We start from the raw sequence: 26,799 nt of genomic DNA, 5'->3' as shown, positions 1-26,799 counted from the left end.
GGGGGTTTTAGCAGGTAAGGCCTTGGAAGATTTAGCTGCTTTAGCCCTAGAAAAGGCCTTGATAGACATAGATGCAGGGGGCCTAGCAGCTCCACGTGCAGGAGTAGATATGTCTAGAGGAATAGTGTCTGATAAATCCTGGGTGCCTGCTACCGCAGGGGAAATTTCAGTAGCAGATTCAGCCATGCTGTGTGAGGCCTCGGCTATCGGAGGCATGCTTTCGGCCGAAGGAAGAACCGAGGACTCGGTTTCAGCCGAAACAGAGACACTCGCGGTTGGCTTAACCGTGGTTTCGGCCGAAACCGCGGACCGCGAGTGTCGGTCCTTCTCCTTACGCTTTTTAGCTAATTGTGAAGTCGGAGTCTCCGACGGCATTTTGTAAGCAAAAGCGGGACCAAAAAACTCCTCTGCAAACTCCGACCGACGTCTAAGTGTCCGTCGGTTGAAGGAAGCACAGGCTGGACAAGCCGATACGTTGTGGTCTGGGCCTAAGCAAGGAAGGCAGTAAGAGTGGAAATCCTTATGAGGTATTTGTTTCCCACAAGTTAAACAATTATTTACTTTTTCTGACATCGGCTGAGGCAAGAAAGAGTCCCCAACGGGGTACTTAGCTTTTTAGAAGTCTTCGGTAGTAGTAATCTTTGGATCTGACCGACCGGCACTTGCGAACAGCTTCTGCTTCGGGCACCGCGCGGCAAGAAAGACTGAGGAAAATGGCGTCGGCTGATGCCTTTATACCCAATTCACAGCAGCTATGACGTCGGGTGAAGTGCGACATCAGCCGAGGCCAGACCCAGACTTTGGAATCTGGCCGACCGAAGGGCTGCCCGAGGCAGGTCAACCCATATGTTAGGACTGCAGATGCATCCTTGAAGGACATCTTTGGAATTCAGGCTGACTGCGGGTAGCCTGCCAGCAGGATAACCCAAGAGTAATGACTGCAACAGTGAAACACGAACATCCCTAGTTCTGCAGATCACCTGGGCCTGCATTCATTGCAATGGCCTTTTCTGCCTCGACCACCTCTATCAGAACACTCACGCTGACACCTATTTTTTTAATCCAGAGTGAGCGAGGCCCCTTTTGGTTTCTATTAAAAGTATGTTGTGAGGTCTGTAACTTCACTCCTACAGCAGGGAAGGTCTTGCCATCTTGTTCTCGTCTGTATTCTTTCCTTCACTGTGGAACCAAACAAGGTGATCCTTAAAAGGGGTAGTTTATAAAATTTGCTTTCCAGGTGTCTGCAAAATCATGTGAACACAGCCAATCATGGTGTCTCGCTGCTGTGGCTGCTAAGGTTGCCCTTGCCACCCCATCTGCCACGTTATGCAACAGGCACATTGCTAGGTTTAAGACATTGTCGAGTGGCCTGAAATTGCTTTTATGAGACTGCTATAATGGGATTATTCAGTGTGTTTAACACTTGAGCAAGATCCATCTGGAATCTTGACATATCAGCAACGTAGTTCACGTCCTGAATGGCAAAGGAGTAGGAAGCATATAACCACTTCCCTGGTCCCCCTCACTGGCTGATGGATAGTCTTCAGACAAATCCTCCTTGGTGATTACTGCAGTTATAATGGAGACGACCAGAGGAGTCTTTGCCCAAAAGAGCTCAACTTTGGGAAGGGGGGGGGGGGGGTTGGCAAAACTCAATCAGGTTTCCTTGGGACCAACTCACAGGTATTGAGCTCCTGCCAAGATTTCCTCACCACCAATTCTACCAACTTATCAGTGGGGGGGGGCACAACCATCCAGGATCATATTAGTCGTGTTCCATATGGCTCAAATACAGCCTTGTCTTGAGGGGGAAGTTCACTCAGTCAAGATGAGATGCTGTCACATGAATTGTAGGATCTTTCCAAAGAAAGTGTACTTGGGAAGGATGGAGAGGATCTATCATGTGTGGTGAGAACTGATCATCCCAGCGGCTAAAAAGTCAATCCAACCCTAGAGGATCTGAAGACTCCACACCCATGATCGGATCCAACTCTAAGGGAAGAGTGTGGAAATTTGATTTTCTTGGCTTCCGAAGACATTTCTGGTGCGTTAGAAACGAAAGTGCTAAATCCTTTAAGCTTGTATTTTTATTGGATGTTAAAGTGTTGAACTTGATCAACCGAGAGTCCTTTATTGGTACTGGAGCAGCAACTTAAGTGAATATTTGGTTAAGAGTGTGGAAATAATCAGGATGGAATCCTCACACCTAAGTACATGGTACCGAGGAGGGAACTAATGCTGACGTCTCAAAGAAAAGTCTTCAACTAAAGCAATGGAGATATCCACCTGATTCCCTGGCTCAGACTCTGACTTCGGGTCTGACAAGGCCAGTGTCTAGTGAGTAGGATCCAAAATCCCTAACATGACATGGATCAATGGCTGCCAGGCGACAGTATGGATCACAGGGAACCAGAGCTGAAGGGTGTACCAGTGAGGGTACCTGGATCAGGGTGAAATGCATGGATTCAACCAGCTTCAGAGACCATGGAGTCGCAATGACCTCAATCTAGGTCTTGAGAAACTTCTGCAACAGGCATTCTAATTCAACTTTTGAAGCACTTTTATAAAACCTGAAAGACCTTTTAGAGAGGGTGGAGGGTTCTGATTGGTCTGTTTTCTTGGGAGAATCTTGAATAGTCTAGCAGCTGAATTCTGAAGAGGAGGGGTGTAGGCAGTGACCCAAGCCACATGTTCAACTCTCACAACCTGGTAGTCAATAATGGAGCTGAAGTATCAGTATGGCACTTCCGACTCTGAATACTTAGGTTTCAAGGTTTTATCACTTGACTTTCTATTTTTAACCAACTCCAGATCCACAAAAAGCCCTTTTAATATGAGTTTATTCCTTATCAGAATGCTCCTAGGTATCAAAGGCAGCACAAATACTGCATGAAGCACTACTTTGTGCACAGTTTGGACACTTTTTGAAACTGGTAGCCTCCTCCATTTCACTCATGGTTTTAGGTAAACATCAACCAGCAAAATCAGATGCTCAAAAGAGTTCAAGTATTAGAATCACTACTCAATGCTATTGATCTATCCACTGATTGCAACCTCTAGCAACATTAAAGGCAAAGAAACCAAGAAAATTCTAATTAGTCTAAAGGATAAACAGGAAGAGCAGACTTTGTCCACTACCCAAAACACTCCACTAGCCTCATCAAGACAGACAACGCAAGCTAACCAGAAACCTACACAGAAAAGGTGGATCAAAATGGCAGAAAGGCCAAAAACTAAGGGTTGAACTTCCCAAAACTGAAGGGAAATGCTACCTTATATCCAGCAAGAATCATAAAAAGGCAGAGCACTTATTTGCCAAGACCAGGCTTGCAACTCTAAAAGATGGCACAAAAGGCTTAAGTTAGTCAGAGAGGAACAGGGCATTACGAGACTGGAAAGTTTGGAAACACATGGCTGGAGCACTAAATCTGCCAGTTGAGATCCAAGCAGGGGCTCAAGGAGCAAATATGTTGGATTGGACAGACTGGATTCAGAGGATCAGAGCTAACCCTTAACAGAACAGGTGAAAACCAAAATACAAGTTCTATTTGACCACTTCCAGCAAGTAACTGTCTTACATTAAAATGTTCTCAGGTAACACTACAGCTCGGGTACCACGGCACAATGGATGAAAAGTATTAACTGTACTGCGACAGCATGAGCAACGCATAGATGCCTTTTTATGATAAGACCTTAAAATTCAGTTTTACATGTTTAAAGTGGGACTACATCAATATTCAAAGTGTATCAAGTTAACATCTTTTAAAACAATAATCGCTAAATAAAAAAAAAAGATTTGCTTCTAATTTTTAGTGTATCCTTTGGATTCAAATTTATAATTTCACTTCCAATACAAAACTTTGTAAAGCTGGCAAAGTTTACCATATTTGCCAAAGAGTTCCTTAAGTCGTTCATCATCCATATCTTCTCCAAAATTCTTGATATATACATTGGTAAACTCTTTAGCTCTAGCTCCAAGTTCTGCCTCTCGTTCTTTCCGTGATTTGAAACGTCCAACAAATCTGCATTAAGAACGGCAATGCAAAAGAATTTTAAACTAGGACTAATTAAAAAAAATTTAGACGATGCAAAAGAATTTTAAACTAGGACTAATTAAAAAAACTTGCACAAATACAGAAAGACAATGACTGCATTACATACGTACTCCCCATATCAGCTAATCTAAAAGCCCACACTGCAGGTGGCTACTTGAATTCCTCTGCAAATGTACCTGTCAGTGCAATCCTGCACTTCCTCCACATGCCACACTTGCAAGCTTGAATAGCTCTTCCTGGTACACAATGCCTCAAGTCAGGCCAGTACACTCTTCAGGCAAAACCAAAGAAAAGTGAAAGGGTAAAGGATATTACAACTCCCCTTGGATTTTATTCCCAGGGGAAAAAAAGGGGGGGGGGGGGCAGACATCTACTTTAAAGATGGCTTCACTTTCAGAAGTGAAAAAAGTCATGTGCTTACCATAACATGCCGTCTGTGTTGTTCACTTTCATTCTTCCTCAACTTGTGTGTTCGAATCTGAACCTCGGATCAGACTAACACTTTCTTATAGCTTAGGATTAGACTCAAGCTCCTCACTTACACACACTGCCCTTATCCTCCAAATTACTCCAGATCGGGTTTGCGGCAGCTGAATAAGCAAATAAATAAAAGGGGCTGGAGGGAGAGTAACCAGGACTGCAACAGTGAATACACTCTAACATCTACATTTATAGTAAGTGCGCACAACTGTACTATGTTCTTCGTGTTTCACTGTTGCAGTCATCACATTTAGGTCGATTCCCAAAGCTAAGGAAGGGAGGGGGAAGTTAGAGCGCATTAGGGCCAGCTATTAAGCCCGGCAAGACTGCAGTGGCAAAACCAGTTCTGGATTTAGAAAAAAATAGGCATGTGGTAATGCTTGGTGAAGGTATGTACAGAGCTCCCGGTAGCAGCTTCTAGGATGTCCCTGGTAAGGACTCCTCTGAGAAAGGCTGTAGAGGTAGATGAAGCCCTGGTGGAATGTGATCTTATCACCTGTGGGACAGGTTTTCCATGGTGCTTATAGCAGAAATGAATGCAATGGGCTATCCACTTAAAAATGGTTTGCTTTGAAATGGCCTTCCCCTCTGCCCCGGCAGCAAAGCTAACTAGCAACTGGTCAGATTTTCTCAGAAGCTTAGTCCTGTCCAAACAGAATCTAAGCTGTCTGCACACGTCCAGAGAATGCAGTATCCTTCCCCCTTTATTTTGAGGATTACGGAAAAAAGTAGGCAAATGAATGGACTGGTTTAGGGCCACACAAGACACCACATTGGGCATAAAGGATGGATTAGTCCTGAGGGAAACCCTGTCCTTATGGAAGACAATGAAGGGTTCCACTGCCATGAGGGCCTGCAGTTCAGACAGTCTTCTTGCTGAAGTGATGGCTAGAAGTAAGGCTGTTTCCAAGAAAGGAATTTCAACTCTGCTGTAGCAGCTGGTTCAAAGGGGGGGGGGGTTCCAATAAAAAGTTAAGGTCCCAGGCTGGAGTGGGAGCTCTCCTGGGGCATCTTACATTTAGGAATTGTTTTAGCAGGGGATGAGAGAAGAGGGGTTGTTCGGTGTTATGTGCTGAAATGGCAGAAGCATAAATCTTAATAGATGAGGAAGATAGGCCCTTGTGGAGCATTTCTTTTAAATAATCTAGAATATGAGGTAAGTTGGGCACCGTTGTGCCCATCCCCTGAGCCTGGCTCCAGGAATAGTATATTTTCCAGTTTTCTAAATAGGATTTTGTAGTACTAGGCCCTCCTTGACTCAAGAATGACATCCAGCACCTGCTTACGGAGGGTTGCTAGAGGTGAACTCAGGGGATTAGCCAGGCTGCAAGGTTCAGGGTTTGAAGCTGAGGGTTCAGAATCTGGTCCACCTGCTGGGACAGTAGGGAAGGGGTCTGAGGCAGGTGCCATGGTTGTAGCACAGTCAGACTGCACAGAAGGGGGTACCAGTGCTGGCGGGGCCAGTCTGGTGCAATCAGTATTTCCCTTGGCTTGTCCTATTTGATCTTTAGTAGAACGTTCGAGAGAAGAGGTAGAGGGAAGGCATAAACCAAGAGGCTGTCCCAGGTAAAGGACAGGGCATCCACTTTCCAAGCTTGACTGTGGGGAGTTCTGGTGCAGAATTTGTTCAATTGGTAGTTCTGAGGGGAGGCAAACAGGTCTACCTCCTGAGTTCCCCATTTGTTCAACAGCATATTTTGGGTTCCAGTTTCCACTCGTGTGGATCCATGAGATTTCTGCTTAAGTCGTCTGCCAGTGAAATTAGTCTGCCTGGCAGGAATTGAGCTTGTAGGTGCACTTGGTAGCTCAAGGCTGTGCTCCACAGAGCCATGGCTAGTCTGCAGAGAGGGTAGGAGTGGGTTCCCCCCTGTTTATGTACCACATAACTGTGGTGTTGTCTGTCTATCAACAGCTGTCCTGGGAGAATAAGGTCTTTGAAGGCTGGCAGAGCATTCTGTACAGCTAACATTTCTTTTTGGTTGATATGCAGGTGCATCTGACTTCGGTCCATTTGCCCTGAATGCACTGCCCTGCCATGCAAGCCCCCCATGCATAGTCTGATACATCTGTTAGGGTTTGGGCAGCGGGGGGGGGGGGGGGGGTGGAGTAAAAGGAAGTCCCTTATTGTGGTAGCAGGCCTCTGCCCACCAAAGGAACTCTGCCCTTAAACAAGGGATGATAGGAATAAGAAGTTATGTACTCAACATAACGTTCCATCTGAGTAGGTATCTTCTATTGTCTGCAACCTTTGGGATACGGATCCGATCTCGGATCCGAGCCGGCAACTTCTACCACAGCATAGATCCGAGCTCCTGGCTCCTCCCTTTACCCATAATCCCCTGCCAACCCTGACTGACCCCAGATCAAGTTTGCCCCATATAACAACTTGCTAGTGTGTCCCGGAAGGGACTCATGTAAGACAACTCCTACTTAGAATCATATTGGTCAGGGGGAAGGCAGGTGGGATGGTTGCAGACAAATGATACCTACTCAGATGGAACGTTATGGTGAGTACATAACTTCTTAATCTGAAGTAGGCACTTCATTTGTCAGCAACCTTTGGGACAGAGTCCCCAGCTACCTGAATCTTGGGTGGCCTTCATGGAAGGATATTCCGGAGCACTGCAGAGCCAAAGGACGCCCTACCTCTGGAGACAACATCCAGTTTGTAGTGGCTGATAAAGGTATGGGATGAAGCCCAAGTGGCTGCAGAACAAATATCATCCAAGGGAAACCTAGATCTAAAAGCAGCCGATGTAGCAACGGCCCTAGTAGAATGAGCGCAGACTCCATGAGGTGCAGGCCTTCCCGAACTCTGATATGCTAAGAGAATACAACTAGCTATCCGTCGTGACAGGGTAACTTTAGAAACCGACTTGCCTAGGTTGGTTTTGGCAAAGGAGACAAACAACTGGTCGGATTGTCTATGACCAGCCGTTCAATGAATATAAAAGCGCAGTTGTCTGTGCAAGTCCAAAGAATGCAGCTTATATTCTCCTTTGTTCTGATAGTTGGGGAAGAACACGGGAAGATTAATAGATTGATTAATGTTCGCTTCAGAAGATACCTTAGGCAGAAAAGACGGACTGATCCTGAGGTAAACTCTATCCTGATGGAAGGCCAAATACGGTGGTTTGACACAGAGAGCCTGAAGTTCAGAGACTCTTTTAGCTGAAGTAATGGCCACCAGAAAAGCAGTTTTCCAAGAGAGGTATTTGAGATCAACCGTGGCCGCCAGCTCGAAAGGGGGGCTTGTCAAGGCCTGTAGAACTAAAGATAAATCCCATGGGGGTACTACCTCCCTGACAGGAAGTCTGAGGAGAAGGTACCCTTAAGGAAAGCTTTACAGAGCATGGAGGTAATAAGAGGGCCAGACTCGTGCCCTACATGACAGTGTGAAATCGCTGCTAGTTGCACCTTGACTGTAGAACAGCTAGCCCCCTGATGAAAAAGGGTAGTTAGAGAATCCAAAACCGATGTTAAAGGCGCTGTAAAAGGATCTAAATGACGGTGCTCAGCCCAGATGGAAAAGCGTTTCCACTTACTCAGATAGACCTTTCTGGTGGATAGCTTGTGTGCTGCTACTAGAATGGCTTTGACTGGTGAGGAGATTCCGGGAGTCCTTATCAGGAGTGGAACTGGAGCAACCAAGCCGTCAGCTTGAGGATGACCAGATTGGGGGTCGGAAGACCCAGGGGGTGAGTAATGAGATCCGGAAGGGGATCCAAAATCCAAGGCGGATGAATCAGGTGAGACCATAGGTACGGGAACCACATCTGACGAGGCCAAAATGGGGCAATGAGGATCATCTTGCTTCCCAACCGACTGGCTTTCTGTAAAAGTTTTAGCATCAGGGGCAGTGGAGGGTAAGCGTAAAGAAGACCGAGAGGGCCAAGCATGTACTAGAGAGTCTCTCAGGGACTCCCCCAGAGGGGGGATTAGAGCGAAGCAACTGTTGCATTTGGTATTTGAGGGAGAGGCAAAAAGATCGCAACAGGGTTGCCCCCATTGGGCAAATATTCGCTCTGCTACTACAGGATTGAGACACCATTCGTATGGGGTCAAGATTGTACGACTGAGCCTGTCTGCGAGGATGTTGGACCGTCCCGGAATGTGCGTTGCAATGAGAAAGCGGTTGGTGGATATCGCCCATTCCCACACTCTCATGGCCTCGCGACAAAGAGGATAAGACCTGGTTCCCCCGTTTGTTGATGTACCAGACCCACTGACATGTTGTCTGTATGTACCGCAATCGTCCCAATCGGAAGAAGGTTGTGAAGTGTCTGCAACGTCAAAAGCACAGCCCTCATCTCTAGGACATTGATATGCAAGGAGGTCTCCCTGTCGTTCCACGTGCCTTGGACCGTTCTGCCTGAATAATGCCCCCCCCCCACCCCAGGCGAGAAGCGCCCGTGGTCACTGTGGCGATGGGAGGAGACATCGAGAATGGACGTCCCGTGTGGAGGCTCGGGGACTGAAGCCACCACACGAGCGACCTTCTGCAAGTCCTGTTTAGGGGAATGGGATGGTACAGGGGGTTGCGAGACGGGGACCATTGCACCTGTAGGGTCCACTGCAGGACCCTCATATTCAAACGGGCCAAGGGCAGCAGACAAATTGCTGCCGCCATGGACCTTAGAGCCCTCGGGACCAATGCCGCCGGTGGAGCTTGAAGTTGGAGGATGGCCTGTACATGCAACCTCAGGTTCTGAAGCCGATCTGGAGTCAGGAAAGCAAGCATTAGTTTGGAATCCAGTCTCGCCCCTATGAAATCTATTACCTGTGTAGGAGCCAGAAAGGATTTGGCCATATTGACCGTCAATCCTAGACGTGGAGCAAGATTGAGGAAGTAATCCCTGCATGAACAGAGCAGATGCCTTGTTGGGGCGGTAAGGAGCCAGTCGTCCAGGTACGGAAAGACCTGAATTCCCTGGAGTCTCAGGTGGGCCGCTATTGCCGCTAAGACTTTGGTGAACACCCTGGGGGCTGAGGCGAGACCAGGGGAGGGCCCTGAACTGAAAGTGACTGGCTCCCAGCCGGAAGCGGAGAAACGTCCTGGAGCGTCTGTCCACTAGAATGTGATAGTACCCATCCTTGAGGTCCATCGAGCACATCCAATTGTTCTCCCGTAACAGGGGGAGAATAGACTGCAGCGTGACCATCTGGAACTTTTCTTTGGGTACTGCCAGGTTCAAGAGAGAGGTAGAGGATGGGCCTCAAGTCCCCCGTCTTTTTTGGCACCAGAAAGAACCTGGAGTAAAACCCTGATCCGAGCTGATCTGGGGGGACGGGTTGGATGGCTCTTTTTTGTAAAAGCTGCTGAATTTCTGTAGCAGCCACCTCCCTCTGACTGGGTGGTACGTCGGGGAGGCTTCTGGTTTTGGGGGTTACAATAAAGGGAATTTGATAACCTCTGGATATGATGCGAAGCACCCAGCGATCTGTTGTTATGGACTCCAACATTGCTAGGTGCCTCGAAAAACACCCCCCGACTGCCTCCAGAGTGGAGCAGCCGGGCAACCCCTCAGGGGTTCTGCGTGGGCCTCTCAGAGAAGGGTTCTCTGGACCCAAAATTCCTGGGACCCCCCTCTGCCTCTAGGGCGGCGTCCTCCCTTGTCCTCCTCTGCCACGAGAGGACTGGTTATCCGGAGCAGACTGGGATTAATGAGATTTCCTGAACCACATCTTCTTCTGACCCTTTTGGTTCTTGGAAAAGGACCTCTGGGGAGCAGAGAAGCAGACTCCGACGGCAGACGTCTTCCCATCTTTCTAGCTCTGGACTCGTGTCGCGAACGGTTTTGCCAAACAGAGCAGAACCATCAAAGGGGACATTCGCGAATGACGCCTTAAAGGGTTCCAAGAAGTCACAATGTCGGAGCCAGGCTTGTCGCCTCATGACCAGGCAGACTCCGCCAGCTCTAGCAGCTCCCTCAGTGGTGTGAGACAAAAGCCGCATAGAGGTGTTAGAAATGGACCGTAGTGTGGACATTCGGGAGGAGTACAGTTGTTTGTCCCCATCAGACATGGACTCTGGGGGGGCAGCATGTTCTTTTATTAGATCCCGCTGCATCCGGATGACTTGTGCCATATAGTTCAGCGCCCTCATCGAGAAGGTTGCTGAACTGAAGGCCCGCTTCCCAAGGCGGTCCATAGCACAAGACTCCTTGCTCGGTGGGTGGACCGTGGGGCTCTCCTGAGCCAACTCTCTCTTGGTGGCCGCCGCCACCAACATGGCATCCACAGGGGGACCTCTGCTCCAATGGGTTCTCTCTGCAGGGGCACTCAAGATCCTGTCCGGGTGCTTCCAGCTCCCTCCAAGCCCTGGTGGCGATAAGGTCCACCAGGGGGTCAGGGGGGACACCCAAGAGGTAGATGGCCCTGCTTCGAACGCCTCTAGGAATATGGACTCATCGGAGGAAGACTTGGGGGCAGACCAACCCCTGATCCTAAGCATTTCCATGATGTCTCCAAAGGAGACATCCTCGGGGGGGGGGGGGCCTTGGGGAGCCTTCCCCTTCATCTAAGTCCGTATCTTCCGTAAGGGACTCGGGGGAGTCCACGTGCCTCCTCTTACACTTAGACTTGTGAGGAAACTCCTCGGGAGGGGCTGTCCAAGGAAGTCTCACCAGCAATGTCATTTTCCGAAGCAACACCCCGAGGCACTGAAGCAGGCTGCCCCAAAGGCCGGTTGATGGGAGCGTGGACCAGCTGAGAGGGAGTGCAGGGGGAGCCGAAACCAGGACCGGAGGTCCTGGTGCACTCAACAGTGCCCTCTCCACCATAGCGAAAGCCGAGGGGGAGCCGCCCTCGATCGGATCCGAGAGTCTACTCCTATCCGGGTCTGAAGCGGGGACCGGACCCGGGGCTGAGACCATCGGATCCGAAGGACCCACGTGCTCTGACAGGGACGGAGCCGAAGGCACACCGAATCCCTCTGATCTGAAGCTCGGCCCATGGCTCCGAGAGGTCGGATCAGACAAACTCAAGGGAACAGTCGGAGCCGAAGTGCCCAGCACTGTCGGCTCCGACCTAACCCCGGATCCAACACGGCTCAGCTCCGAACACTCTGAACCCGGAAAACAGGTCGGAGAAGGAGCGACTGGAGCAAAGAATGGGGTCGAGCCCCCCCTGGAGGGGGGGAGGCAAGAGCACTCCCATCTGCAGCTGGGCCTGGATGAACCTCCTCATCATCCGGTCCATGTCTGCATCCGACATGCTATAAGTGGACCTCGAAGAGGCCACCGAGGCAGGCCTGGAGTGCCGCCTCGATGACCTTGACGAGGACCGGGTCACCCCATCCTCGGGTCCCGGTGAGAAGCAAGGGGATCGGATCCGAGGAGGAGGCGATCCAGAAGCCCTGGAGGGAGAAGCCAGTTTGGCGGTCGGGGCCGAGGAGGAGTCCTTGGCCTGCCGCTTATGGTGCTTCTCTCCGCTTGTCTTTCTTGGCCTCCCTCTCCTCCGGAGCCAAAGCGGGAGGTTGAGTCCCGACCGGAGGGAGGCAGGAGTGGCCGTCACCGAAGGCTGGATAGCGGCCACAGAAGTACCGGAGGCGGATCTGGGGGCAAAAGGCCCGCCAGATCAGCTTCAACCTCCGGTCCTTAAGTGCCCTGGGGTTGAACGCCGCGCAGATTGCGCATCCAGAGGAGAGGTGTTAAACCCCAAGGCACCTAGTGTGGCCATCCGCCGGTGAAAGCTTATTGCCACACTCGGTGCACTTAGAAAAAATGACTTTAGGGGCCTCTGACATTTTTAAATAAAGGGAAAACGCACTCACTAGGCCCCTACACACACCACACACACACACTACGACCAGCGAGGAAGGGAGGAGAAAAAGGATCACAAAAAATAAAATTTAGTTAGCGAAAAAAGGGCTATAGGGTACCTAACCAATCACACTCCTCAGCAAAAGAAAAAAAGGAAGAAAATGGAAATTTTTTTCTCACAAGTTTCGATCAACCAGGAGCTCAGGAACCTAGCTTGTAGCTTGAAGCGCAGCAAACTAGATCTGAGGTCAGTCAGGGTTGGCAGGGGATTATGGGTAAAGGGAGGAGCTAGGAGGTCAGATCTATGCTGTGGTAGAAGTTGCCGGCTCGGATCAGAGATCGGATCCGTATCCCAAAGGTTGCTGACAAATGAAGTGCCTACTTCAGATTCCTTGTTTCCAGATCCTGAGAATGTTGACACCATAGACTTTTTAGATACTATTGAAGTTTCCTCATATGCAGTCTTGCATATGGAATTAGCAAAATGCAAGAGGTCATGAACCCCAGAGCTTGCAGTATTTTCCTTGCAGACAGCTGGGTTTTTGTGGCCAATAGTTTGAAGTAGGTTGTCAAACTTGTTTCTCCGGAGTGAGGAATGCCATCTGGGAAGTTGTGCTCAAGCTTGCTCCTAGGAATACAATCTGTTGGCAGTGTACTAGTTGTGATTTCTTCTCAATGATGGTGTACCCCAGTGAAGTTAGAAGTTTCTTTACAAATGCCAGGTGTTGTAATAGCAAGTCCTAACTTTCTGCCTGAATCAGGCAATCGTCCAAGTATGGGTAAATCTGAATCTCTCTCTGCCTGCAAAATGCAATGGCTGGAGCTAGACACTTTGTGAATACCCTGGGCACAGTAGATAAGCCAAAGGGAAGTGCAGAGGACTGAAAGTCCATGGAGCACACCCTGACAAGTAGATATTGTTGGCAGATTCCCTTATTGGGATGTGCAGGTAAGCTTCCTTTAAGTCTGGGGTTGCCAGTCAGGCATCCTTGGGATAGCATAGGAAGAAGCTGTTGGAGAGTTGCATTTTGAATTTTGGAACCACCAGAAAAGTGTTGAGAATAGACAGGTCCAGGATATGATGCCAGGAGTTCTCTTTTCTGGGTACCAAGAACAGTCTTGAATAAAAACCGTGTCCCCTTTGTTCTGCTGAAACAGGTTGAATAGCCCTGATACTGAAGAGAGAGAGTACTTGTTTTTGGGCCTGAGCCCACTGATTTGGGGGGAGGTCTGGCCAACCACTTACGACTGGTAGAGTGTGGAAGTGGAATCTGTATCCTAAGGAAACTGTTTAAAACTCATTTGTCCTGGGTAATGAGTACCCAGTTTTTTGCATGCAGGGCGAGCTTTCCTCCTAAGGGAGTAAGTAGTTGAGCAGGGTTTGGAAGGGTTAAGATTAAGTCATTGTGCCATTTGTCTGTAAAGGTGTGGCTTACTACTCCCTGCTTTGGAAGTGGGACCCCCCACTGCTTAGATCTGTGTGAAGCCTGAGACTGCAGTCTTGGTGGTCTGCTGTTCCTGGGTTTGAAATGAAGACCAGTAAGGGACTGGAAAAGACCAGTTCTTTGAAGGTCAAGGCCTACTGAATCGGGGAGGCTGTACCTGTAAGAAATCTAACAGTTTGCATAGATTTACCTTTTTCTCCATCCTTTTGAGGACGACTTCTGCTTTGTTGCCAAAAAGGTGGTCTTGATTTAAGGGTGCATCCAGTAATTTAGTTTTAACATGATCTGGCAAGTTTTGTTCCATAAGCAAAGCATGCCTTTCTAAGTACAGACACAGTAACAGCAGCCCTGTAAGATGCTTTCAAAGCATCAAAGCCACATTGCAAAGTATGTTTACCAACTTGTTCAGCAGAATGCATTAAATCTTGTAATTCTGTATTCAGCGCAGTCAGGAATCCTCATTTTCTGTTTAAGCAGTCCCATAATATGCTGCTAATAATTTAACATATGAAACTGGCAATTTAAAGCCCTAATGGTCAAAGTAGCAGGTGTATACCTTCTTACCCAATCGGTCTAAGGCTCTAGAGTCTCTATCAGAAGGGGTGGGATTTTTGGCAGTAGTAGCCTTAATGCCTTTTGGTCCTTGGGAAATGGTCTCTGGATCCACAGTAGGATTCTTGAAGAGAAACTTGTGAGAGTCAGGTACCTATCAGGTTTCCTGGGAGCTGGAGGCAAAGTGTCTGGGGTAATGCTAGATTCCAAGAAAACATCATCTACAATAGCCAGAACAGGAGGGATAGCTAGAAGCCTGTGTTGAGGCAGGAGTAAAAATTCCCCAAGTCTCTTTTTGGACTCGGAATAGTCCTGGCTTTCCCAGCGGAAATCCTCCCTAAGGGTATGCAAGATTTCACCAAAAGAAAAATCTTCTGGAGGGGAAGCAGAGGGAATGGAATCCTCTGCATCAGAATCCTCATAAGTAGATAAGGGCAAATCCTGGTAATCAAAAGAAGCAGAGATATCAGATTCCTGATCAGAAGACAGAAAATCAGTTCTAGGTCTCAAGAGGGGGAAGGCTGGCTCCCCCTAATTAAGGTAATAAGGTTTTCAGCCATTCTAAGCATTTGTTTTTGAGGAATATGGGGCTGAGTATGTGGTTTAAGTCTGTTTTCTAGGCACAGTGTGAGCTTTAGGCCTGAGAAATTCGGTATTTCTAGCTTGCAACATAGTCTGTTTAATATGAAAGTCTGCAGGCCTGAATACACCCTCAGAAGCCGGTGCCTGCACAGCGGCTCCAGACCCATCCAAGGTAGAGACATCCGCAGGTTGCATAGTCGAAGAAGCATCTCGCGGCATACCAGACTCCGAATGGGTCTCAGTAGAGGCCTGCAAATCTGTAGTAGCAGGTATCAAGGGCTGCGAAAGCGCCTCACTGAGTACGGGCGGACTGGCGACTAGCTTAATGGAAGCGTCAGCAGTCTTGGACCTATGCAGTCTCTGTCTTTATCCTTATGTTTTTTGGAAGATCGGTGGTCAGATGGCTTAACGAAGCCATTTCAGAGTACGGAGATCGAGAACAAAAGTATTTAGCTACAAAAACAGCACAACAACGAATAGTTCAGGCATTGAACAAGGCACAAAACCAACAGCGAGAGACGTCGTGGTCTGGGCCTGAACAGATGACGCAGTAAGAATGAAAATCTCTATGAGGTATTTGCTTTCCACAGGCAAGACCATTGTTAATTTTTTCTGACATCTGTTAGAGCAAGAAAAAAGGATCCCCAACGGGGTACTTATCTTTTTGAAGACTTCGGGTCTGAAACTCAAATGAAAATTTCAGGAGTTGGCCGATCGGCAATTCTGAACTTGCTTCTGCTTCGAGCACCGCACAGCAAGAAAGACTGACGTAATGGCGTCGACTGCATGTTTTATTTCCTTGACTACCTGACGTCATGGAAGAAGCGACTGCATCGGATACAGAAATCAGAAGACTCTGGTATTCAGGCCAGCTGAGGGCTACCTGCAGGCAGATAACCCAAATGTGATGACTGCAACAGTGAAACACGAACATCTGGTAGGTTAATAACCGGATACCATTTCCTGAAGCAACTTTGGGCAAAAAGGAAGGATTATTAATGTAAGGTCACTATCTTTATGAAAAATCATATAGGGGTTTGGCCGACCATGCTTGTAATTCAGATACCCTTTTAGCTGACCTGATGGCCACTAAAAATTTAGTTTTCCAGGAAAGATATTTCAAGTCTACCTTGGCTGAAGGTTCAAAACAAGGTAGGACAAGAGCTTGTAACATCATGGTTAAGTTTGAAAGAGGAGTGGGGTCCTTTATAGAAGGTCTAAGTAAAAAGGTGCCCTTGAGGAAGGTCTTACACAGTTTAGATGAAGCCAGAGAAGATGAAATGCACCCAGTGTGATAATTTGAGATGGCTGCTAGTTGCACCTTAATAGTAGAAAAACCTGCCCCACTTTGGAAAATTGAAGCAAGAAATACCAATACTGCAGGAATAGAGGGCTGTAAAAGGATCCAAATATTTTTGGTGAGTCCATATCAAAAATCTTACATTTTTATAAATCGCTAGACTAGAGGCTTTATATGAAGATATTAAAATCCTCTGAACCGATGAAAGCCTGGTGTTTCTAGCCATCATTGGAAATGAACTAACCATGCAGTCAGTTTTAATCCTGGAAGACCAAGGTGAATCTGCTCTATTGGGTAGGACAGATCTGGATACGCTTCCAGCATCCACAGAGGGCTTAAGGACACCAAAGAAAGGAAACCAAATCTGTCAAGGCCAAAAGGGAGCATTGAGGATCACTTTGCTCTTCAATCTCTGTGCTTTCTGAAGAAATTTGGGTATGAGGGGTAGGCGTAAAGACCACCAGAGAGCCAAACGTGGACTAGAGCATCTCTTGGTGACTGTCCCTAAGGAAGGATAGAGGTAAAGAATCTGCTGCATTTGTTGTTGAAGAGCAAAGCAAAGAGGTGGCAGCAAGGCTGACCCCACTTGTGGGAAACCATGTTTGCAACTGAGTGAGACACCACTCGTGAGGCATCAGAATAACTCTGCAGAGTCTGCCAGAATGTTAGATTTCCCCAGATTGTGCATTGCAACTAGGAAGTGATGGGAATAGGTCGCCCACTGCCAAACATTCAATGCTTCTTGACACAGAGGGTAAAGATCTGGTTCCACACATCACAGATATTGTACGTTTATATTGCAATAGCTCCTAGGAGGAAGGAATCTCTAATGCTTGCAACGCTAGAAGCATCGCTCTCATCTCGACACTGATAGGCAAACTGGTCTCCTGAGTCAACCACGTGCCTTGGACCATCCAACCCAGGTAATGCCTCTCACAATCCAGGCTGGGAAGCATCTGTGGTCAGCATTGAGTTGGAGGGAGGAAGAACAAAAGGGCGTCCCTGTTTGACAACTTCTGAGTGTACCCACCATAGAAGCGAGCTCTTGTATACACGGGACAATTTGATTGGATGATTTAGCAAATACAAATGTAATTACCATTGAACCTCCAAGTGTCCACCGAAGGATTTGCATATGTAAGCATGCTGTTTGAACCAAGGTTATCACGTCAGCCATCGAACCTAATGCTACAAGAACTACACCTGCTGATCTGGGAATGGCCAGAATGTGCTTGATATGCGATTTTAAGGTGTATATCCTGTTTGGGGGCAGAGAGGCTAGGCACTTGGCTGTGTCTAGATGTGCTCCTAAAGTCTATCAGCTGTACTGGATGAAGCTGTGATTTCTGCATGTTGATCATGATTGCCCAGCGTAGGGGCTAGGTAAAGTAAATAGTCCTAGGCTTGTAGTAGTAAATGCCTGGTTGATGCGGACAAGGAATCAAGCTGAATCCATGCAGTCTCAAGTGAGCAGCTACCACCAAAATGGATTTGAACACCATGGGGGCTGTGGTGAGACCAAAGGGAAGTACTCTGAACTGCTAATGACTAGGCCCCAGCTAGAACAGGAGAAACGTTCTGATGCGCCTGTTCATTTTGATGCAACAGTACGCATCTTAAAGGTCGATAGAACATGTCCAGTCATCCTTTTGCAACAGTGGTAGAATGGACTAAACAGTGACCATCAGGAATTTCAATGTCTACTGATTTTAGTAAAGTTAGCTCCAACATTGGCCTCAAGTCCAGTCTTCTTCGGCAATAAAAAGAACCTAGAGTAACTTCCAGATCCAACTCGGTCTGGTGAGACCTCCTAGATGACTTTTTGCTAGCAGCTTTATAATTTGTAATGCTGCTTCCTCCCTTTGATTTGGTGGAATATCAGGGAAATTTTTCCTTGGTTTTGATCTTTGGAAAAATGGAAAGGGACATCCTCTGGATATGAGCCTTTGCACCCAACAATCGTTTGTGATGGCTAACCAGGCATCTGAATAAAAACAGAACAAAGCAGCACTGGGTAAAGAACCTCTTGATATCCACAGAAGTAAAATGTTCAACAAAAGAGGCTCACCACAATAGCATAAAATCAACACTCATTTAATCCACTGCAGTTAAAAGTAAGCGCTTTCACGTTGCCAGAACGCTTCTTCAGACTTTGACTGCTATACAAAGTTGAATGTTTTATATAGTCACATGAACTACACCTATCAATAAAACCTATTAACCAATTAAAGAATTCAAGGCATAGCATACTTAAGAAATACTCATAACAAAGCTACAAAGATATGTATAAAAACCAATACATATAGATGAGAGACATATATATAGGTATAATATGCAATGTGTAAAAATTCTCAGAGCAACATATGCACTAAAAGTTTAATCCTATATTTCTCCCTTTCCTAACCATAGGGCAGGGTGGCCCATCCTCCATTCTTTTGTATCACATCCTTTCAGGTGGAATTATTTCCTGATGTACCTTCGACACAGGCAAATCAGTAGTTCCCTGTACTGATGTCCTGCCCATACTGTGACATAAGCATTTTCAAGAATGGCCCTGTTAACAGCTACTGTAAATTACATGTTGTTGTGGAACTGTATTACGACCAGTTTCCTGCAAGACGGAAAACATTATCGGAGCCAGTATAGCCTTCACTGAAACTTCAACCAAAGTGCATGAAAAATCACATCACGTACACTAACTTCTAAGGGTAAGCTGATTCTTTCATCTTTTTACCGCATAGAAATCTGTCTCCAGTTATACAGCTATTGTAGCTCAGACTTTTTCATATTCGTTACTCCAATCGGTCTTCTCAACCTCTTAAAGCAAGAATGTACACAAAGGCTTAAAATAGGGGCATTGTTTAACTATTGCTTACACAATTAGCTCATTGACAGAATGGGTTTTCCTACAAAGTCTAAATATGAAATGTCTGCCATTACTTTTTTTTAAAGAGTCTAACTTCAGTTTTTACTAATTTGCCATCAAATCACCATTTTTTTGCTGAAGGGAATCAAAAATGTGACCCATAAATCTGGGCGTTCCAGTTGAGTTTGCCATGAGTACTTTGGTGTGTGTAATTATGTGTATGAGTGGGTTTCTGATTGCATATGGGTTGGTGAATGCATGCGTGAAAGCAGAATATCTATGTGTGATTGCAGAAGAATGTGTATGCGTGTGTATGAGAGAGCGTTAGCGATGCATGAGAGAATGACCAGTGTGCGCGTGCAAGCAGAATGTCTGTGTGTGAATGTAGAAGAGAGTGTATGCGTGTGTATGAGAGCATAAGCGATGCATGAGTACGGGAAATTATTACCTTAGCAGTTTATGCCTTTAATTCCCGGGGTCTAGTATTTTTTTTTTGCAAGGTTTGCCAGATTTGTCAGCAAAAGTTACCAGCAGTTTTTTTTTGTCTTTGCAGCAGTAGACATTGACCACTATCAGATTCCAATGTTGGCATGCCAACTGACTGAAAAATGCAATCTTGGTTTTAATTAAAACTAACAATACATTTCTCCATTATTATTTTATCTATTATAAGGTCGCGAGACTTGCTGCACTGACTAGCGTATGCAGATTTTTGTTTTCAGTTTTTCTGGAGGTTATGTTAACTACGTGAATGAAAGTTAATTGCATGTGTTTTAAGATTTAAAAGTAAAAATAAAACGTAATACACCGATGGGTTTCAGTTCCGTTTGGCTGTGCAGTTAAGCTTACATTCTTCATTCTGTTATGTCGCTGTGTGTTTATAGTTTGCATGTTGCAAAGTAGCATTTTGTGAACAGATCGTGAAGGCTGTTTATATTAGTCGTGATGGTGGTCTACTGAAAACAAAATTAATATATACATTGTAATGTAGGTAGTATAACACTTGCTCAGTGTCTATGTCATCTAGTGTTTTCAGATTGAATACATTTTTTAAATTTTATATGTAGATTCGCTGTCTTAGCTATTAATCGTTTCTCTGATTCAGTCTGTACATTTAGAAGTTTTTGAGTTATGACAAAATTGTGTAGAGTAGCTGAACCTAGTAGTATTTTAGTGTGCTGTGTTAATGGCAAAGGGTTGGAAATACTGTCCCCACCTCAAAAACAGGGCGCCTTTACTTTAACGCGAGGACCTTCTAAAACCAGACCATTCGCAGGTGGATGCTGCTGCCGTGGTAACAGTCTTGTGTATGCAATCCCCGTCACTACTGGCTTTGCTTATTTTTGGAACTTGAATGTACACCTCTTCCTTCTTCCCTCACAGTAGGTGTGCTCTAGGAGTTGGACGTTAGTTTTCAACTGCGGTGACAGGACAAAAGAAATGATAAATCCATGCCTAGTTCGTTGTATTTAATTGGTTTCTTAGTTCTATGAAAATTATTGTGCAATGCTTTTGAAAACGCTTATACCAATTCCGGGTGGGAGATTATTTAATTTGCAAGCCTAAATAATTATATAGTCAGCTGCTTGGCCATTTACAGTAATTGTCCATTGGCACCAAATGAAAGAATCGGTTCTGTTTTTTCAGCTGGTGGGTAGTGTTTTAGCTGATTGTGATGTCAGATTTTCTGTCATTGATTAGTGGTAATGCAGCATGTTTTAAATTGGCATGGAGTTTTGACTTTATATAATATATATTCATATTCTTTAAAGTTTATTTTTGTGACAAGGAGAGGCAGAAGTTACATGATGGAATGCAGAGGCGCCAGAAGCTGTTGAAGGTGTGGGGGGGGGGGGGGGTACTTACTGCTCTAAAAAGGACAATTTTTTTAAAGCTATTTACTACCACAACACAGTGACTTGGAGGATGTTTTAAGCTTAACCAGTTTCCCTTTTGGTGCTTGAATTCACATTTGATTGGTCTTACCTATGTCATGGTTGACAATTGTATATTAGTCTTAGTGAGAATAACTGTGATCATACCATAGATAATTTGAGGGGACCCATGTAAGGGATGCAGCATTTAGGAACTGCCTCTAGCCTTTAGTGGCACAAAGGGTAACCTAAGGTGTGTTTTTGATTACCCATCCTTGGATCTAAGTTGCATTTGAATATGGGCATGTATATGCTTTGTATTGCTTGAATGGATGGTCTGTTCTGGAACAGTGTTATCCTCCCTGATATATATTCATCTGTCTACACCATTCTGTTTCGATACGTGGACTGAGTATTTCTGATGCTGTTTAACTTGCTGATGTTCGGTCGGTCCATCAGTATCGGGTGGAAGGATGCCTTTTATCCCAGACACAAATCACCTCTTAGCACTCTGTTGGATGCAGAGTATAGTGATAAGGCTTTGAAGTGGTCCATGCAAGACCTATTGTTTAGGACTTGTGGGCATTCCAGTTGTTGCATGTGTCTAGACAGATACATGCCAACGTGGGCATTTTACAAAATGACTGACTTAATGAAGGCTTTGTAAAGGGGGATATAACTCGTATAGCTAAGGCTTCTGTAGCAGTGATCATTAAAACTTCTACTGGTATGATTAGTTCAGTTTACGCAATTGTACTTTCCATTGTATAGTCTGACATTTTTACAGTCTCTTAAGCCTTTTTCTTTAATGTTTGTCCGCATATATCATATAAATTTACAAACATATATATTCTTCTACAAAGCTACTCATTAGCACTCTTCAAGAAAAATCTTGGTGATTGGATGGGAGATAGAAATTCACCCCGGGGATCCCTTCTGTGGCTCTGCTTGTCAGGGGCACAGGAAAATAATTTTCTTGGGTAGCAACAGCTAGGGTATCTTTTGGGTAGGCTTGTATATGCCCTAGGGTCAATGGCTTAGTACCTACCTTTGAACCTATGAACATGCCTAGAGATATGGGTCTGATAATTAATAGCCCTAAAAGTTAGGTTAGATGAAGTATAAACTTTCTTACCCAGATTATCCATGGTCCTACTGTCCTTGTCAGAAGGCAGTAAAACTTGGACGAAGGAAGCAATTGGGATGGCTTATCTGAGGCTACAGACACCACAGAGGGGGGGTCAGTAGCAGGACATTTAAACAAAAAGGAACAATCCTCAAGCACCCTACAAAACCGACGTCTGGAAGCAGGGGGCAGAGAATCCGGTGCTTTAGAGGCAGTGGGAAAAAAATTCAGTAAAGCGGGCAAGACAGGAGGGAATGACCACAGGTTTAGGAGATTTCATCTGCATAACTCATAGTACCTCTTGTCAATATCTGAAACCTGGACACAGTCCCACTTAAAAAAATTCCATCATCCTAGAGACCGTGTGCCCCCAAAGGAAATATCCTCAGAAGGATTATCTACAGTATGAGAATCCTCCTCCTCAGACCTGTAGTCCAAAGGAGAAGGAATCTACATAGAATAAGCAAGGGAGTCATCAGAATCCACCTCAGAAGAATGGAATTCTTTGGGCCTTTTAGGGGAAGAGGTGGACCAAGGAGGAGCAGGAACTGAAACCCCTTGAGGGGGCCACGACGACAGTAAAGCATTAAATAACCATGTGTAAATGCCTGCCACTCACTTTGTGGATCACTAGGAGCAGAAGAAACATGGTTAGTTTTCTGTTTCTTTTTTAAAGGAACAGTCATCCTAGTAACCTGAGAAAGCCCAGACTCAGGACGGCATTCTACAACTGCAGTAGGAACCTTTTCCCTAAAAAAAAACTGTGGAACTCCACTAGACCCATTGGAAACAGTCAGCTGTGGTTCCTTCTGAATGCCCAAAACTGACACCTGTAAAGCCTCGTCAGACGTCCTGCCCACCAGATCCTCACCAGCCTCCAACCCAGACGCAGTAGAAGAATCTGATAAAACAACCGGGTGAACCTCTGGGTACATAACGTCTAGAGAAACTCCCGGCGGAGGCTGGACAGCAGAAGATTCCATTCTTACCTTATGCACCTTCTTCCCAGACGGCTGACCCCTGTCAGGAAGTTCCATCCACAGTACCTGCAGCAAGAAGCTTAAGTTACTGGTTCTTAAAGGGACAATCCCAGGGATTTTTTTGTTTTGATTCAGCCTTTGTTTACATTTCAGGTTTGCCTTTCTGAGCATGCTCAACTTTGGCTGAGGGGGGTGGGAGAAGACTGCCTGCAGGAAGTTTCAAAGGTGTGAGCCAAATTCCATCTCAAATTGCAGTTGTACTAACAGCAGCTTTCTCTGTGAGCCATTCATTAGTGTAATCTGTGCATTTTACACATTGAGAAAAGCAGCCTTTCAGGCATTTTACGACCTGACAGCTGCTGCTAAAAGCACATCAACAATGCAAGGGTTTTAAAACATTAGCAGAGTTTTTTTGTTTCTTTTATTTCATATTTTATTCTGTGGTGATTGTGAAACCTGGCCAACTACAACAAATCTATGACATTGCTTCTACCTATAGAAAGCATCTGAGTGAGGCAAACAGTAGTGGAAACCATATTTCTCTTTCTTTCATTTCATGTTTTACTGTATTCTGATTTTTGAATACTAGCCTGGTGTAGTGACTTCCTGACCTGCCAGTAATTCCATAGAAAGCAAGTGTGTGACAGAAGACTGGAGCATTAGTAGACACACTTCTGTTCCTTTTTCATGTTCCAGTTTGATATGTGCTAATTTCTGAATACTACTAGACAAACGCACTATTTTTATGAGTGGGCTGCTTGTACATCTGTAGAAGCATGAATGATGCAAAGTTTAAAAATGAGTATACCCTCATCTTTTCCTTTCACTTCATATTTTATTTTTGCTAATTTCCAGCTACTAGCCAAAAGCACATCCTAGTGTACATGCTACACCTTAGTGAGTTACTACATTATATTTTCAACACTTCCATCTCTTGTAACCTTATATCTGTATAAATCTGTTTCTAGTTTCACTGTTATATATAAACAAGTAACTGAAATGATACTCTACAGCTTTTGGCATAATTCTAACAGTTTGCAGCACCTAACGAGTGTGTGATTCCTGGTTTGGCAATGATTAGTCTTACATGGTAACATTTAAACTGTTTCCATTCCAACTTACTCACACAGTAGCATACCTCTCACCATTTTAGCCCAAAAAATCTGGACAAACCCTAAAATAATAAAAAATAAATGTCCAAAAATAAAGACATTGTTTAAATACTGCTCTTATAAACTTAGAAAGTTGCTGGAATAACAATTTCTTAGTGTGCATTTTCTGAAGGATATGAAGTCTGAAACTCAAAATGTGTCATTATTTAGTAACTTCAATCCTCAGTGATTTGCCAGAAAATCAAAGTTTTATGAGGTACAGTCCAAATATATGAGGCAAAAATCTAGACATTCAGAGAAAATCTGGATGGTTGAGAGGTATGCATGGTAGTGATGATGGAGCAAAGTGACAGAAAGAACTCTTGTGTAAAATCTTGCCATAACAGCTGTTCTCTGGTACAGTATTCGGTACAGAAGTGATGTATTGCCAAGGACAGTCCATTGCTTGACTAGCATAAATAAGCTTAAGAGATCCTGGTTGTGCTGTATTGTCACATTTATGCTCCCCACACAAAACACAGGTCATAAGAGGGACTTACGGATGCAACTACCTAGAACTATATTGCTTTAGAAGAGCATGGCCATCATAGAACAAAGGAGTCTATACACATCCAGAAGGAAAAAACTGCAGAATAAACAGGAGATTGGAGGGAGGGAGAGAATACTACAATGAAGAGTAGGACATCTACTGTTATGGTACGATTTTACATAAGTGTCTATTCTCCCCTGATAAATGCCCAGCCTTAAAGAACATCCTTCCTCCATACATCCCTAACAGATAACTGAGATCTGAACACCAAAACCTAATCTCCATTCTCAAACCCAAACGTCCCGGTGGCCAGCTTCTACTTTCCTTCTATCTAGGTATAAAATGGAACTCTCTGCCTGCTCTTAGGAATATACCCAACACTGAATCCTTCAAGACCCAACTTTTCCTTCATCCAAATGGAAATGCTCCTGCTTTCACCCCCACATAAATTCTAGGGATTCCCCAAGTAAGCTCTCCTTACTCCCACTCCACTATACTCTCATACTTATTGCTCCAAAGAACCAGAACTAGCAGATTTTAATTGACTCCAAGCATGTAAATATTGTAATCTGAAAAAAAAAATTTCTGTTGTTAAACTGTCTCAATGTATACTACACTTTGCAATTCTTGAATGTATGAATCCTACTCTTGTATTTCACTTTGTAACCTTTATTTGTTTTTTGCAACCTATATTGTATTGTATTTCACTTTGTAACATTTATTTGCATTTTGCAACCTTTATTGTATTATATTGTTCATGGAGCTTTTCTCCCCGGGCCTCCACTAAAAATGGGCACTTCTTGGCCCAGTGGACTTCCCCGGTAATCAAACTGATAATAAATAAGTGTACTATGTCATTTTATATCACTGTTGCAGTATTCAGTCCAGAAGGGAGAGTAAAAAAGCTCAAGAACAGAATGGGAGGTGGAAGGCTGAGAAGAGCTCTCAAAAAACCCACATACAATGGCTTCAGCAAAACCTGCTCTGGTCATAGAAACCATATTCAACTTATAATGCTTAATAAAGGTATGCACTGAAGACCAAACAGCAACTTCAAGGATGGAATGGTGTCCAACCCCTTGAAGAAGGCACCAAAAGAGGCAACAGCCCCAGTGGAATGAGCTCTAACAAAAGCAAACCGAGATTTGCCATGAAAAAGAATAACAAAAATAACTGGCCTTAGACATCCTGGTAGAGATGGCTTGTTTGGAAACAGCCAAACCCAAAGACCTGGTATAAAAAGAAACAAAAAGCTGATCAGACTTACAAATAGTCCTAGTTTTATCCAAATAGTACCTGAGCTGCCTGTGCCAATCCAAGGTATGCAGGACCATCACACTAGCAGTCTGAGGGGAAGGAAAAAAGAAAGGGAGTTGTACTGACTGACTAAAGGACAACTCATTGACTACTTTGGGCGTAAAAGTAGGATTAGTACAAAGGGACACCCTGTCCCTATGAAAAAAACAAAAAAAGGAGGAAAGGCCATAAGGGCCTGGAGCTCAGAAACCTTCTGAACAGAAGTAAGAGCAAGCAAGAAAACAGTCTTCCAGGTACAATGTTGCAAAGAAGCAGAATCTACAGGCAGAAAAGGAGCCCGAGTCAGTTTTTCCTAAACAAAAGTACAATCCCAAGGAGGAGGAATAGGCTTTCTTAGAGACCTAATATGCAGGACACCTTTAAGAAATTGTTTAATCTCAAAATGAGAAGTCAAAGCAGGAGTCAAGGGTAGACGAGCAGAAATTAGAAGTTATGTACCTACCATAACGTTCCATGTTAGTTGTCTTCTCTCGCCTTCTTTCTTGCTGGATGGGTTCGGAGCCGATCCTCGGCTCCGACTCGGCACTTGCTTTAGCTCGAGAACTCCTTTTACCAGCTCGAGGCAACCCTATATCCCATGATGCAAGGCGGAACTACCTCAGATCTCGTTTGGCAGCTAACTGACCCTGCTAAAGACTATCCTAACATAATTAGGAACCATGGTTCCTAAAAGAAGTCCTCATAACAATGCTCCAGAGGAAGCAATCTAATAGGAACTCTCCAAGATCTGTCCAGGCCAGGGGAAGGAGGGAGGGGCAGAAGAAGGCGAGAAGACAACTAACATGGAGCGTTATGGTAGGTACATAACTTCTAAATGT

The 26,799-nt window shown here is 45.2% G+C and overlaps 1 protein-coding gene across 1 annotated transcript in view; it reads right to left on the bottom strand.

The window, feature by feature from the left end:
* Nucleotides 1-26,799, bottom strand: part of PABPC1 (poly(A) binding protein cytoplasmic 1) — a 1,472,855-nt gene that overhangs the window by 981,218 nt on the left and 464,838 nt on the right. Inside the window, exon 4 of the mRNA XM_044075161.1 lies at nucleotides 3,883-4,022. Within this exon, the coding sequence (XP_043931096.1) occupies nucleotides 3,883-4,022 (140 nt within the window). The remainder of the gene's footprint in view (nucleotides 1-3,882; nucleotides 4,023-26,799) is intronic.

The sequence above is a fragment of the Protopterus annectens genome, chromosome 6.part0 (assembly GCF_019279795.1).
Source record: "Protopterus annectens isolate FY-2018-M chromosome 6.part0, PAN1.0, whole genome shotgun sequence".
Classification (NCBI taxonomy): Eukaryota; Metazoa; Chordata; order Ceratodontiformes; family Protopteridae; genus Protopterus; species Protopterus annectens.
Note: the sequence above shows the minus strand (reverse complement) of the source record. Positions and strands in the feature narration are given on the sequence as shown.